At 49.5% G+C, this 15,176-nt stretch overlaps 1 protein-coding gene across 1 annotated transcript in view; it reads right to left on the bottom strand.

The window, feature by feature from the left end:
* Positions 1–15,176, bottom strand: part of GABBR2 (gamma-aminobutyric acid type B receptor subunit 2) — a 368,838-nt gene that overhangs the window by 71,206 nt on the left and 282,456 nt on the right. Inside the window, exons 10-11 of the mRNA XM_027105394.1 lie at positions 12,369–12,519; positions 9,299–9,431 (exon numbers count right to left, since the gene is read on the bottom strand). Of these exons, the coding sequence (XP_026961195.1) occupies positions 9,299–9,431; positions 12,369–12,519 (284 nt within the window). The remainder of the gene's footprint in view (positions 1–9,298; positions 9,432–12,368; positions 12,520–15,176) is intronic.

Genomic DNA, 15,176 nt, shown 5'->3' with positions numbered 1-15,176 from the left:
AGGTTCGAAAAAGGGCCTTTTGTTTCATTCTGACTGTTCACCCCACATGATCAATAGTGAGAAGGCAGGCAAGGGAGACCCAGACTATCTAAAAGCAAGCCCCAGACCTCTGTTACCCTGAGGCGTTACAGTCTGGAGCTGAAAGGTGAGACTTCAGCCTGGCATCTCCAGGGCCTGCCTGTCTTTCTGGAGGGAGAGGTGGTGAAGAGATTCGGAGTGTTTCCCAAGGCAATATGCCTCTGAAGAGCATGCTCTAGAAATGGCTCCAGAAGATTCTGTCTTACCCAGGGTCCTTTAAGTAAGGTCTGCATAGAAAATGCCTTTTAGAGTTTAGAGTACAGCAAAAACTTTCTGGGGAACAATTCAAGGGCCCACAGGAGATTCTGGGCACAAACAAGGGTACTAAGTGGGGCATCTTAGGAGACCTGGGGCAAATCAGAGGAAGCCACCCTCTCTAGGAGAAGGAGTTTCCAACAGGCATCCCCTCAAGGCCCTTTCTGAAAGGCCCCCACCTCCTTAAGACCCTATCAGCTGAAGAACTCGACTCAGAGACCAGATCGCAGGCTATATTCAGTTCCCGCCCACTCCTGACGCCAACACCCTTGTGCAGTGCACAAAATACATAACCGTACTTGGTGGCCTTGGCTCAGGCAACGAAACAGGAGGAGGCCCTTCTTCCCCTTCCCCACACAACCCTCGCAGGTACCTCAGTGACTGGAGGTTAGGGAGCTTTCTGGAAGCACACCATTCTCAAGATGGGCAGTGGTAGCAGGGGGTGTGGGTGTGTGCTGGGGAGGGGGCTGACGTGCACCTCCATGCGGCTCCGTGGACTGAAGGTGTGGATGAGTGGGTGTGGAGGCAGGAGAGGAAGTGAGGTAGGAGGTGTATAGGCCCCAGGCTGAGCAGCTGCAACTGGTCTCCTGCTGATACTTCAAGATAAGAGACCAGCTGGAGCACTGGGCCCGGATTAGGTGAAAGGCAAAGTGACCACAATGTCTTCATTCTTGTGGTCAATAGGATTTCCCAGTCTGGCCCATGCACAGAAGGGGTCCTCAGTTTAGGGGAGGCACGAAAGGAGGGAGGAAGTGCTGGCCCGTAATATGTCCTGCCAACCTCCGAGAGACCTTTGTGCTGGAATGCATCTTGGCTGAGAGATGTGTGGGCACACCAGGAAGGACCCAGCGTCAGATCAAATATGGGCACAAGCGAGATGACTGGCCAGAGACAACTGGAAAACTGCCTGCATATAAGCAACCTAAGCTGCCCCTATTGTGTACAACACACTCCAAGTTCGCCTGTGTGCTCTTCCACACGTACTTTGCTTCTAATAAACACTGTCTCTATTTCACAATCTTGGTCTCTTTGCTGAATTCTTTCTTCAAAGGAGACAAGGACTGAGGTCCTTCTTCCAGCCATTCCAGCACTGGAATCAGAAGGAGAGATGGATGTGCCACTGAGACTGCAGCTGCTAGGAACTTCGTGAGCAAACAGGAAGCATCTTTCGGGACTTCCATTAATAACTGCAGCTCCTTCTGAGGGGTCGCCTATTCTAAGCCTTCCCTGATTGGTCCCTCCACTCCCTCCCCTAGGCCTGTCTCCATCAGAGCATAGAACACACCGAATGGGAGTTATTTAACTACATCTTCCCATCTTCCCATCTACGCTAACTCCCCGAGGGCAGTGATCTGTGTCCAGCTCTGTGCCTGCAGACCCTCATACACAGTAGGTACCTGGGAAATGTTACCACATGAATGAATTATAAGACAAGGGCTGGGGCTTGCAGTAATCCACATGAGGGTGTGTGGGATGGGGGGACATCATCTGTACATTTGCTGGAGGGTCTGGGGCACCCCTGGCACCCTCCTCAGCCCCCTCCTCTGCAAGCCAGAGGTCTAGGGAGCCCTTCACAACTGAAGACCCTGGATGGCTAAGAACAAAGGAGATGGGGGTGGGGAGGCTGTGGCCTGTCCAGGACCCTAATTGGCCCAAACAGGCCTTGCCAACACCAGCTCCTTCAGCCACATCCCTAAGTTGATCTAAATCTGCCAGGAAAGGTAACCATCAAACCCTGTGGGCATCCCCTGGCCCAGCTTTCCTGCTACCTTCTGAAATCACAAAGCACTTTACCATATGGCCAGCCACAACAACATGGGATCACATGCTGAAATAGCCCCCAAACCACAGTTTTACATCAGATTCTCTCTCAACTGTCTCAAAAAAAAAAAAAAAAAAAATCACCAAGCAAAAAAATATCACAGACATTTATGGCCTTTTACTTGAAAACATCACTAATTCCTACCACTCTTGAACTTACTGGGAGGCCAGTTGGGTGTTCCCAGGTAGCCTTTGCCTTTTGAGTCAGAGTTATAAGATCCTAGCATCTCTGGGAGGGCTGGAAGAGGACGTTGTGCTTCCAAATCCAGTATCCGGACCCCCACTATTCCATCCCTTCCCAGCTGCTGCCTATCCGGAGCTCATTCCTATACCTCTTGTGAGCAGGGTGGATGGCTGAGAGCACGCTTCAGGATCCAGAACCCAGCACTCCACCCTGTGAAGGTCCTGCTTCCTGAGATTCCAGGGTGGAAGGCTAGCATCGCCTTTCCTAACTTGCCCAAACAGGCCTTGCTGATTCTCACGGGACAGAGTTTCTGGTGCTTCCATTTCCTTATATCATCAGTCTCCAGGAGACAAACTCAAACATAAGCATGGGTTCTAATCTTGACCTCATACTCTAAGCGTGGTCTGTGGATGCAGCGTCAGCATCACCTCAGAGCTTGTTAGAGCTGCGGCACCTCCGGCCACCCCAGACCCGCTGAGCCGAAATCTGCACTCACCAAGGTCTCCAGGTGATTCACGTGCCCTTTGAGCAGCACTGTCTGTGTGGGCAGAAGTCAGGGCGGTGGTTACTCTTGGGAGGGGGGTGCAGATAGTACCTGGAAGCGGGTAGGAAGGGCTTCTGGGATGCTGGTAATGGCCTGTTTCTTGATCTGGATTCACAGCTGAATCCAGTTTATGAAAATTCATTGAGCTATACGCTTATGAAATGTGTACGTGTATATGTACTCTAATAAAAGGTAAAAAAAATAAAGGAGTCAGGAATCTCAGCAAGTGGAGGCAGCTGGGAGATAAAGCTGAGCCACGCTCCTCGGTGCTTCCATCAGAGCAGCCCTGGGCTGAACTGGCTTCTCCTAGTTCTCACATCAGATTCCAGTGACTGGGGACTCATGTCCAAGAGATCCCACCTGCGTCATTCTTACCTCCCTCGCAGCCTGCCCTGAGGCCCCTTTCAGCACTCAAGGTGGCTGAGGTACAGCAGCTTGGCTTTGACTTAGGCCCTGAGTCTGTCCCCGACCCAGATCTAGCAGAGCAAGGACATGTAAAGCTGGAAGTTGCCATGGACATACCTACGTGCAATCAACCAGCATCAACCCCAGTTTTCCAGCCTCTTCTTCATGCCAAGTTTGCTCTGCTTTATTAGTATCTCTCTTAGCTGTGTCCAGAGGTGAACACAGTTATTCAGACACAGTCCCATCATTCACTCATTCATTCATTCATTCATAATGATAATGGCTAGCATTTACTGAATCTTGTTATGTGGCAGGCACTAAGCGCTTTACATGCACTGTCTCATTTAACCCTCACAATCCTGCGAGTATGCCCATTTTACAGAGGAGTAAACTAAAGCTCAGAGATGTTAACTAACTTCAAGTCACACAGCAGGAAGTAGTGTAGCTAAGGATTTGAATGCAAGCATTCTGGCTGAAATTCTCTTATATGCCAGGCACTATGCTATACTTTGGGGATGTATCAAAAATGAATGAATAAATATACTAAAATGACTGAATTATACACCTTAACAGGGTGAATTTTATGGTATGTGAATTACAGTAGGTCTCCGTTTCTGTGGGTCACATCTACGGATTCAACCAACAGGGAGAAAATTGAAAATATTTTTATAAAAATTCCAGGGCTGGGCTTCCCTGGTGACGCAGTGGTTGAGAGTCCGCCTGCAGGGGATGCAGGGGACATGGGTTCGTGCCCCAGTCCGGGAAGATCCCACATGCCGTGGAGCAGCTGGGCCCGTGAGCCATGGCTGCTGAGCCTGCGCATCCAGAGCCTGTGCTCCACAATGGGAGAGGCCACAACAGTGAGAGGCCCGCATAACGCAAAAAAAAAAAAATTCCAGAAAGTTCCAAAACCCAAAACTTGAATTTGCCACACCAGCAACTATTTACATATCATTTACATTGGATTTACAACTATTTACATAGCATTTGCATTGTATTAGGTATTATGAGTAATCTAGAGATGATTTAAAGTATATGGGAGGATTGCTTATAACCTATGCAAATATTACATCATTTTATATAAGGGACTTGGACATCCTCGGATTTTGGTATCTGCGGGGTTTCCTGGAACCAATCCCCTGCGGATACCAGTTATATTCCAATTTAAAAAAATGTGAACAGACAAAAATTTTGGTTGAGATAAATATTGCCCACATTCCTAAGAATTTAGTTGACCTGTTTTTCCTGGTATAAACCCGCTAACAAAGAATCAAAATATTTCTTAAAAAAATGAATGAAATGTCCAGACATCTTTGTAGTCCGACAGAGCTAGTTCCATACTTTGGTCCTGCCACCTAGCCATGTATGACTGAGTTTCGGTTTTCTCTCCTGTGAAGCGGGGACAGTGAACCCTGCCTTGTCAGGTGGTTATGGGGATTTGAAGGAAAGGCTTCACCTGGCTGCTGGCCCAAGGTAAATCACAGCAGAGAATGCTGAATTTTATGAGGGCACAGGCTTGGGGAGCTCACATGGTACTGCTGACCACCTCCACGCCCAGAAATGCCCTGAATGCTCCTGGAGCTGTTGAGACCTGCACTGGATCAAAGGCCCACCTGGGTCTTCTCGTCCTCACTGCAGAGTCCCTTCTTACCCCTCCACGCTCCTGCTGGGGTTTCTGCCTAGGATTCCACAAGGAAGGCGAGCACCTTTTCTCTTCCCCACCCACCTCGCTCCCTCTCTGGGCTGCCAGGGGCTGGGATTCCTGAGCTGCATAAGTGAGTGTGAGGGCCCTCCCATCCCCCTGGCATGGGGGCTCTGGCCCACGCCCAGCACTGTCCTCATAGGCAGCTTCGTGCCCACAGGGGCCATGTTGCTATGGTGATTACACTACCCACTCAGTGTCCAGGGAGACAGCACGGTATAGCTGCGTGCTGTTTGCAAGACTCGCTGGAACTAGGCTGGGAAGATGCCAGAAAGGGTCAGAGGGAGTGGGGGATGGGAACTGAGTGTGACTGCTTCCCTAGCTCTGTGTGTGTGTGTGAGTGTGTGTACACATGCTCACACATGTACCCACCCCGCTGTCCGAGTTATAACGGCCCTTCTGAGCAGAGGCACAGCCCCTAGAGAGGCATAATCCCGTGATCGTCACAGGTTTCTTCCTGAGGTGGTGTTTACTGTTTATCACTGTGTTTAGTTTCTATATTGAAAACTAAAAGGGAAAAAAGTGGCATTCATATGGCAGCAGAACAGACTGAACTGTGCTTTCTCTTGCTCCACGTCTGAAGCTGGCTTCATGATCCACCTTGTCCCTTGTCCTGTGAGATTTCCTACAGAAACAGTGTGGGACACCAGGAGATTATACCGTGGCAGGTAGAAAGTTGCCCACTCCCCCGTTACTTGCCTTACACTCCAGGTGGCTCCTCTGAATGGTCTCATTTAGCCCACACCACAGTTCCGCATAGGGATTTGTTGTGCTCATTTCACAGGCGACAAAACTGAGGCCCAGAGAGGCTAAGTCACTTCCACAGTCCGGAGGTAGTACGTGTAGGGGGCGAGAGTCAAACCCAGGCTGTTGAAGACCTGTGCTCACTGCACTGGGGGCCTCCTAGGCCCAGAAAGTACACAATCCAAGGCGCCAAGTGAAACAAAGGAGCCACAACCCCTCTGGAATAGCAGGTGGACAACCCACACTGCACCCACTGGGGTGCACTTAGGCTCTTAATTTAAGAGCTTTTGGTTCCCCTTCCTGAGCAATCAATATTGGGGATGATTAAATAAGTGACCCCGGTCTTAGCCACGCACACATTTGTGCTGACCCAATTCAATCCACACTAGTTAATCTATGCCTTTTCTCCACAGTCACGAATGTGGGCTTCCCCTTGCAGAGCCTCTGAAACAGCCCCGACTGCAAATAAATGAATCTTCAGGGTGGGGAGAACCAGGCCCTAACATCTTCAGAGCCCTCATGTTCCAGCTAATGCTGATTTGTAAAGCGCTTTATGATTTATTCATACCGCCTTGCCAGGCTTCCCAGGACAGCCTTCCCCTCACGCAAATGAGCACGACTCCCAGAACAGAATGTCAGGCTTCATTAAGAGAAAACACCCGGGTGTGGGGATGCCCTCGTTTGGGCTCCCTAGCCTGCGTCACCCAGTGTCTGTAGGATTCGGGGCAAACTCCAGGAAGCACCTGTGCTCTGACGGCCTTTGGCTCGTGAGCATGGTGAGATGGCAGGAATTCCCTTCTGGGAGGGAGAGACTCTCCAAGGGCTGGGCCTCATGTCTCTGCACCCAAGATGGGACCTCGGGCCAGTGGATGCATTCCCAGGTGGCAGGAGCCGGCGACAAGGAGCTGGGAGGGGCCCAAGCGGAGCTCTGCCCCCGTGATTCTCGGCCAGTAGATCAAGGTGGGCCCCTCAGCTCTCGGGGAGCCACCAAAAGATCAGAGCGCCGTGTAAATGAGAAGCCACCAACCCGGCCCCTGGAGCCATTTTCATTATTGCCGTTGTCATGGTCTCCTCAAACTTGGGGAGGGCGTCCCAGGGACAGAGGGAAGAGGGAAACCCCTCGCTTAGCTTCTTCAGGGTGCCTTGGGAGCAGCCCCTCCCTCGGGCCACACTACTGCCCAGGAAAGCTGATCACAGACACACATGGCACCCATGAGCTCACAAGGCCCCACAGGGCACAGAAGTCGTGCTGATGCAGAACTGAAGGGGACCTCAAGCGCTTCACACCGTCTCTAGCGAGCGAGACACAAGCTGCGGTCACCATCCTTGTGCCAGAGGGTCACACTTCTGAGGGCACAAACTGCTAACCCACACCCACAGGGACTTTTGAGCGGCTCAGCTTCTCCGGAAGCTGACTCCGGCACTCTGATGCCAGGCACGTGGGGGACTTGTGACTCGACTTCACCTCCTTAACCCCCAGAAGGGCAGAGTGAAACGGGGCAGAATAAAAAACTCTGAGTAGGAAGCTTGAATCAGGTGAGCTCTGGAGCACGTGGGGCCTGACTGCCCTCCAGGTCCGCCCCAGAGAGGAAGGATGCCTGAGCACCCCAGGGACCCCCTGGGGTATTGGGGACTTGAACACGCACTTCTCAAGTGGAACCTTTCAAACAAAGTACGAGTTCTGGGGACATCTCATTTGCTTGACAATTCATGCTGAAGCTGGCTATTAACAAGAGTCAGTCCGGTGTCATCATCTGCAGGAATCAGGGGAGCATCACCACGTGCTCCAGGGACTTCCCTCCAGTCCACGGGCTGTCCCAGAGTCTGGGGATCTGTCAACTACAAATTGGCACTTGCCATCCACCTCTACAAGGATTAAATCATGTGCTGCTGCAGCTGCTGACTTTCAATACCCCCTGAAAGGAGCTCAGGGTGGAGAGCAGGAATGAGGCACTCTGTGCTCTGGGAAAACCTGGCAGAACAGGTCTTCAGATAGTTAGATATTTTTAGGAGCCAATTTTATGATTCCAATTCTTATATCTCCTCATATCTAGAAAAGCACTAAAATCCTTCATGGTAACGTCTGCTCCTCATGACTAGCAGTAACCTCCTGCAAAAAATCTGTGCTTGGTTGCACGTACTCCCCCCTTCACCGAAATCACATATATACTGACCTTCCCCGCTGCCTCTTTGGAGCAGTTTCTCAGAGCTATCTGAGATGCTGTCTCCCGGGCTATAGTCCTCATTTTGTCCCAAATAAAACTTAACTCACGATTCTCACGTTGCGCATGTTTTTTAAGTTGACAGACCCAGTGCAGTCCTGAAAGTCCAAGGTGTGGGTGGTGACCTGCAGCACATTTAAGGGGTCCTCCACTTGTTTAATCCTCACTGCCACCCTTTACTTTATGATCGTCCAGTAGTGGGCGACACTGAGACTACAGAGCAGCAAATATAATCTAAAAGAGACTGCTTTCCAAAAAAGGGCCTACGTTGCTCTTAACACCTTAATAGAAAACAGCAACAACAAAAGAGTTGCTTTTGGATTAATCTGGTCAACACTGATCCTTTGACCATCCCTTCTAGCTCTGGTCCTCCAGGCGGGGAATTGGATGAATTACTGCATGTCTAACACAGTTCTGAGAGATCACAGTAAAGTCCAGAAATAAATCCCAACTGGCCATCCTTATCCTAAAAAGTAAGCCAATGATACTTTCAACTGAGTTCTACACAATTGCTAACTGCTAACGTACAAACTCCTTAAAAAGAAAAACAACTAATAACAACAATAACTAGGCAACAACATTTTTAAACATGTTAATTAATTTTCAAAACAACATTGCTAAAATATAGTAAATAAATTACACGGTTTTGGGCTTCCTTAAATATATGCATTCTCAATGGGGGTGATATAGTTCCCAAGGGGGACAACACTGGTTCTTGAATGTGAAAAATTATTACTCTTTTATATAGAAACTATAGGTATATATACAGTACATAAACAGAAATACAGTATATCTTTGGTATTGAAATTTCAAGAAGGGATAATTAGAAAGAAAAAAAGCCTAAAAAGGCTCCTTATGGGGGCAATTAGCAAAAAAAGGGTTGAGAAACACTGCTGTTAAATAGAGAATAAGGAAAGCGATCTTTTCTGTACAACTCAAAGTCATCCATACAAACATCTCTCCTTATATTCTGTGATGGCCGTCAAGGTTGGTGGGCAGACTTGTTCCTTCTTACACAGCCCTGACTCTGACCCCAGGCACAGTGCCTGGGTGGGCATTTTTCTCCCTTGCTTTTCTAGGTTATTCAATCATTCTCAGTGGGCTGTCTTCTAGCAACAGCCTGTTAAATCCAGGCTCTTAATTTTACAGGCAATACTTAAGTCCATTCTGGTCTGAAAGCTATACCACGCTGCCCTGTTGGACTGCTTGAATGGCTGAACAAGTTGTCTGCTGCCTGTTCATGTATTTTCACGCAGTTCTGGGTTTGTATCTGTGTTTTTGGTGATTGTGGTCACCAAGAAAACCTTGTATCACAAACCACTGGAATGCGCAGAATGACTTACGGTGCAAAGGGTTTCGAAGGTCTTTTCAGAGACAAAGGACCCATCCAGGCCAAAGAGAAAGATGGATGCATAGGAAAGCATTCCTCCGAGGATGATAAGGTTGTTCATATACGGACTTGACATCTTTATCAGCCTGACAAAAGAAAGAGATACTATAGTTAGCAGAACTGTTAATTTAGCTACTCCTGCAGCAAATATTTTCTGAATGCATATCTTGTCACCAAGGCTAGAGAGGGAGAGAAGAATGGAAACCCTGGCTTCCTTCACTGCCCCCTCCCCAAGACTGTGCTTCCTCTGATGGGCTGTTTCCCCCTCACTATAGGACCGCGATGCTATCGATTTCTAGTTGTTGATTTTCCTGTCTTCTCAGTCAAGTTCACCTATCACTTCTCTGGGGACAGCTTGTATTGCCGGCTTCTTCAACCATTAATTTTTAGTTTACACAAAGATGTTAAGTCAACAGTTTTTTTTTGGCTGGAGCTGGGAAGACAGCCAAATCTAGAGAATCCTAATCTATGTTCAGCAACCTTCCACAGTGATGGACTGTCCTGAGCACAAAGAGGGCCACGCGCATGGTACCTCCCGGTACCAGGTGATGGAGATGGACAATGGAGTCCCCACCCCCATCCTCCCCCTGTCTTCACCAGGCTGTGTTAAACCATCAGCCAGCTGGAATTTACTCTCAGATGTGTCTGGCTCCCCCAGCACAATCTGTTCAGAATGTCTTGGGTTTTCAGGTGCCCCCATGGTCCAGGTGCTCTTTTGCAGATTGTAATTATGGTCAGTTGTTCCCTGAGCATTTTCTTTTGCATTCTGCAGTTCTATTAATCCCTTCACATTTAAAAATTCAGTGTCAAAGTAGTAGAGAGATAAAAAGCCGGCTGTAAATTGTGGACCCCTCATGGGCTTTTGAATTGGAAGCCCTGAGTCCAGCAAGCACCCCTGTGACCTCATGAGGTACACCCTTGGCATGTCAATTAGCCGACTGAGTTTCCTCACCTATAAAAGCACATATACCACTGCCTAGGACACATGTGAAGCTGAGAGGGAACTGGGTCCCTGAAGGTCCTTTCATAAACCATGAACCGCTAAGGCCCCTTCATTCTTATTACCATAGGAAGCAAGGAGGGGAGAGGCCAGAACTGAGGCAGGCTTCCTGGATGGGGTAGACCTTAAAGGATGAGTAGCATTAAGGAAGATAGAAGAGAGGGGGATTTGAAACCACAGTGACATTTATTTCCTATCTCTTTGTAGATTTTTTAATCTGAAAAGCCAGTCAAAAAATTCACACAGGGACTTCCCTGGTGGCGCAGTGGTTAAGAATCCACCTGCCAGTGCAGGGGACAAGTGTTCGAACCCTGGTCTGGGAAGATCCCATGTGCCTCGGAGCAACTAGGCCCGTGCGCCACAGCTGCTGAGCCTGTGCTCTGAAGCCCGTGAGCCACAACTACTGAGCCTGCGTCTGCAGCTACTGAGGCCCACGTGCCTGGAGCCTGTGCTCCGCAACAAAGGGAGGCCACAGCAGTGAGAAGTCCACGCACTGCAGCAAGGAGCGGCCCCCACTCACTGCAACTAGAGAAAGCCCGCGCACAGCAACGAAGACCCAACACAGCCAAAAATAAATAAATACATAAATAAATAAATTTATTGAAAAAAAAATTCACAGGGAAGCCAGCCTATTGGAAAGAGTAATGGTAATTCCCCCCCAGGAGGCCAAGAGTGGGTAGTTAGGAATTAAAGGAGTATAGTCTTAACGACAGGGACAACTTGTTGTTATGACAAAAACTACTGCAGCTTGCAGGAAGGGAATCTAACATTAAGAGCTGACCACGTGCCCAGGGCCTTGTGTCGAGTGCTAACAGGCACGGTCATCATTTAAGGCTTGTACGGAGTAGATCAGAGTTGCTTCAGTTTTTTTTTGGAGGCAATATTTGTGTTATCGGTGATAAATAAAACTACAGGTGAATACAACTTTTTGTTCTTCAGCAAACAGGTTTGACCTAAGCAGCTGCTACCAAAACCAAAAAGAAAACAAACCCCAAAATGACAACAAAAGCTCTAGAGCCGCCAAGTTCCTCCTTGGCAAGCAGGGAGAGAAGGAAAACCTCTTCTCTTGGGATCGCGCTCGTCCCTGCAGCCCAGGAGGTCGCCCTGTGTGCCTTCTGGGCACGACAGCAGAGCCGTGCCGCCTCTGGGGGGCACCGAGGCTGTTCTCCCCCGTGAAGGCCCACCCTCTGAGCCCTGCTCAGCCACTCCCACAACAAGGCAGGGAGCAGGGGTCAGGGATTTCTACGGAAACCAAAGAAGCTGGCTGTGCTCGGCAAACACCACTGCCCAGGGAGGTGGCCCGTACTACCCATGGCTGGCCAGAATAACTCGGAAAGCGAGTTGGTCTCCTCCGGAGAGGGAAGGGCACGCGTGGGGGAAAAGGGATCAAGGCCAGAAACCCAGGGGATAGGCTCTGCTACACGCAGCAGTGCGGTCTCAGACAGGGCTCTCCAGCCCTCCGACATCGAGCCGGCACTCTCATGTGCAATTGCGGTCTTATTCGAGGGTCAACCGAGATGATGAAGGAGGCGCTTCCTGGGCTGTGATATGCTGTATGGATGGGAAGTGTCCTTACTGAACTCAGTGATCTCCCTCTGGCAGTGCTTCCTGAAGATGCTGGTGGGTGGGGAAAAGACGTTTGGGGAATTCTGCTTCTATATTTCTCCTCCTGGACCACCACACAGTGCACATGCATGGCCAAAATTCCAAGAAGACCTGTGGACTTGGACCCTTCAATTTTGTTTAAGCCAGACTTCCTGTGCAAGCAGTGCTCCTGCCTGTGTGTGTGTGTGCGCGCGCGCACGCTCGTGCACACACACACTCACATGAAACATCTAATGACATCCCAGTAACTAAGCGGCACACTTTGGAAAACTGCCCTAGTAACTTCTGTGTCCCTGGAGAAACTGCCCTAGTAACTTCTGTGCCCCTGGAGAACGTGTTACGTGATGCTCCTACACTTTGTCTGTGAGGCTTGTCTACCCAGAAAGCACTATCCAAGAGGAGGGCATGAGTGACTTACTTCTGATTCCGATTCTTGATGTTGAAGAAGAGAAAAGCGCTGGCCATGATCATTCCCAGGATGGTAAGGGCGGAGAGGATGCTGTAGAGAGGTAGGGAGATCTTACGAAGCTGTTCCAGGACAATGGTCTTGTCTTTTGGTGGTTCAGATCCTAGAAGATCAAGAAAAAGGCATCAGCTGAGCTCAGCGCACAGTCAGTCCCCGAGAACATCCTTGCCTGGATGCCCTTGACACCCGCCACCTGTGCACAAACTGTGCAGGACACGTCACTGGGTGAGCGGGCTCCAGCGGTTGGCCAGTAGGGAGCCTAAGCCAGGACTTATTTCTTTCTCTAAACAGAATCAATAAGGGATTTGTGATGCATTTAATCGCCATTAGAAGACTAGAATTTGGTCTAATTACCATGTTGAAAACCCATCGCCATTTATTCCCCAAAGGTACCAGTGGCTTAGAAGGCGCAGGGCTGGGTGCTGTGAGTAGGTACCATTGGTTGTCTTTGGGGTGAGGAACTTGGCTTGGGCTCTCAAGGACTCTGCGCTAACACATGATAATGGCCACCCCTCAACAGGGTGGAAACCTTGCCTGTCAATTCCGTGGAGACATATATGTGCTCTGGCTGCGGATTTTCTGCCTCAAGGTCATTATGCTATAAAAGCTCTTTCTGGTTTTCCATTTTCATAAGACTTACTGTGGGAGGCAGAAGCTACTGGCATGCCTTCCCCTCCCTGCTGTGCCAGGACTGGACAGAAACTGTGGGATTCCATCCCGCTGTGTGACTGTAGAGATGTCTCTGCTCATTCTTCAAGGGCACCTGGGGGAGACCTGAGGGCCTCAGAGCAAACTCATCTTTATGGATGGTGGCAAATTGTCCTGATTTACCAGGTACAGGCTGGTTTGGGAGGAAAGATGCAGGGACACCCTTTTCCTCACCTGCCCACCTCTTGGTTCTTGCAGATCCCTTTTTTCTCAGCTGCTATTTCAGGTCAGGTTTCTGCTGTGGAACTGTGACACTTTGAAGCTTTTCCCTCCAGTGTGGAATCGGTCAGATGTTCAAGAGTGGCCAAACCTGGGAGACCCACCAGGGGTCACAATGACCCCACCACAGCTGTGCCACGGGTGCCAACCTAGGTTATGCCTCCATTCCCAGGAGACAGGCAGAGGATGGGCAGATGTGGTGGCAGGGATTGAGAACTCCCCTGCACATCTGTTTAAAAAACTCCGCTAGCAAGTTCAAATGTGTTTGGAAACAATCAGTGGATAAAAAGAGTCTGAATCATCTAAGCAGTAGAGGGAACTGTCAGGTTCAAAAACAGCTAGAAACCCGCTGGCTTGGTTAATGTAAAGCATTAAGCACTTACATGCAAAGTAACACTGTAAGAGTGGCCTCAAGGGCCGCAAGTCAGGGCAAAAGCAGACTCAAGGTGATACAGGTAACACCATCTCTTGCTTCCAGAAATAAAAGCTCAACACCTGGACATTTTTCCTCCCACTCCCTGTCCTCCTCCCCTCTCCCCCCACATAGCCTGGGCTGCATTAGGCACCTTCTGGATCCCCAACACAAGAGCTGTGAGTGCCCATGAGTTCTTGGTGGAAATAAGCTCCTCTTTGGGCACTAAGCAAGGGGGCTAGATTTGGATCAAAGGTTATGTGACTACTATAACCACTAGTTTGTGTAGAAACAACTTCAGAAAATCAGCATCTCTTTTTCCACCTTGTCTTCCCCCAAAATGGCACCTTCTCACTGTGCATCTTAGCTAAGTCATTATGGAAGCCAAATGGTAACAGCTCATCAGAAGTGTTAGTAACAGCAGCAGTCCTGTTTCTTGCTCCCCACCCAATCCATTCATTCATTCTTCATCCATCCATTCATCACCATCCTTCCTTCATTCATCCTCATTAATGATGGGCATCATCATTGATAATCACCTTCCAACTGTCAGGCCTGGTGTGGGGCACCAGTGATTCAAAGATAAGCAAGACACAGTTCCTGTCCTCAGGGAACTTACACACTAGCCATGTTTTTTTTTTTAAAAAAAAGGCAGTAGCAAGCACACTTATTGAATGCTTACCATGAGCTGAGCACTTTAATAGAGATTTTCTCACTTGATCTAAGAGTCTCATGGGTAGAGAAGATTACTCCCATTTTATGGGGTGAGGGAACTTTTTTTTAGGTGTTAAGTGGCTTTTATAGCTAGTAAGTAGCAAAGCTGGACAGATTTGAACCCAGATCTGCCTAGTCCTGAAGCCTGTGCCTTAATCACTATGCAAAGTGCCTCTAGCGATGGGGTCCAGGTGGTGTGCGAACATCAGGCCCAGGGAGGCCTGAGCAGGAAACAGGCGGCCGAGTGCAGTTCCGCCAGATGGGGTCAGGAAAGGCTACAGAATGGAGATGATGTGGGAGCTGAGTCTTGACAGGAAGATAAGTAGTTGGCTGTTTACTAGGAAGACATGGAAGAAAGGGCATTCTGGGCAGACGGCCCAGCACAGGCGAAGGCATGGTGAAGTCTCCGCACATTTGCAGAAATGTCAGCAGTTTGGCTGGGGAGACCTGAAAGAGCAGGCAGAGAAGTGGGGTGGGGTCCCCTCCTGGAGGTCTTAGAACCACCCCAGGGAGAGGCCCCTCGCTGTGAGCAATGGGGACTGTGTGGGCCTCTTCAGTGTGACATGACAACTGAGGGCAGAATGGACTTGAGGGGGTTAGACTGGTGATGGGTGGGTAAAACCCATGGGGGGCTGGTGCAGGGGTCTGGGTGAGAGTTGAACCCAGGCAGGGTGTGGACAGGAGAGCTGGGTTCTGCCCAGGTGTCC

Source organism: Aethalodelphis obliquidens, unplaced genomic scaffold (assembly GCF_003676395.1).
Source record: "Aethalodelphis obliquidens isolate GAN/ISIS:26980383/991018 unplaced genomic scaffold, ASM367639v1 scaffold7, whole genome shotgun sequence".
NCBI classification, from domain to species: domain Eukaryota; kingdom Metazoa; phylum Chordata; class Mammalia; order Artiodactyla; family Delphinidae; genus Aethalodelphis; species Aethalodelphis obliquidens.
Note: the sequence above shows the minus strand (reverse complement) of the source record. Positions and strands in the feature narration are given on the sequence as shown.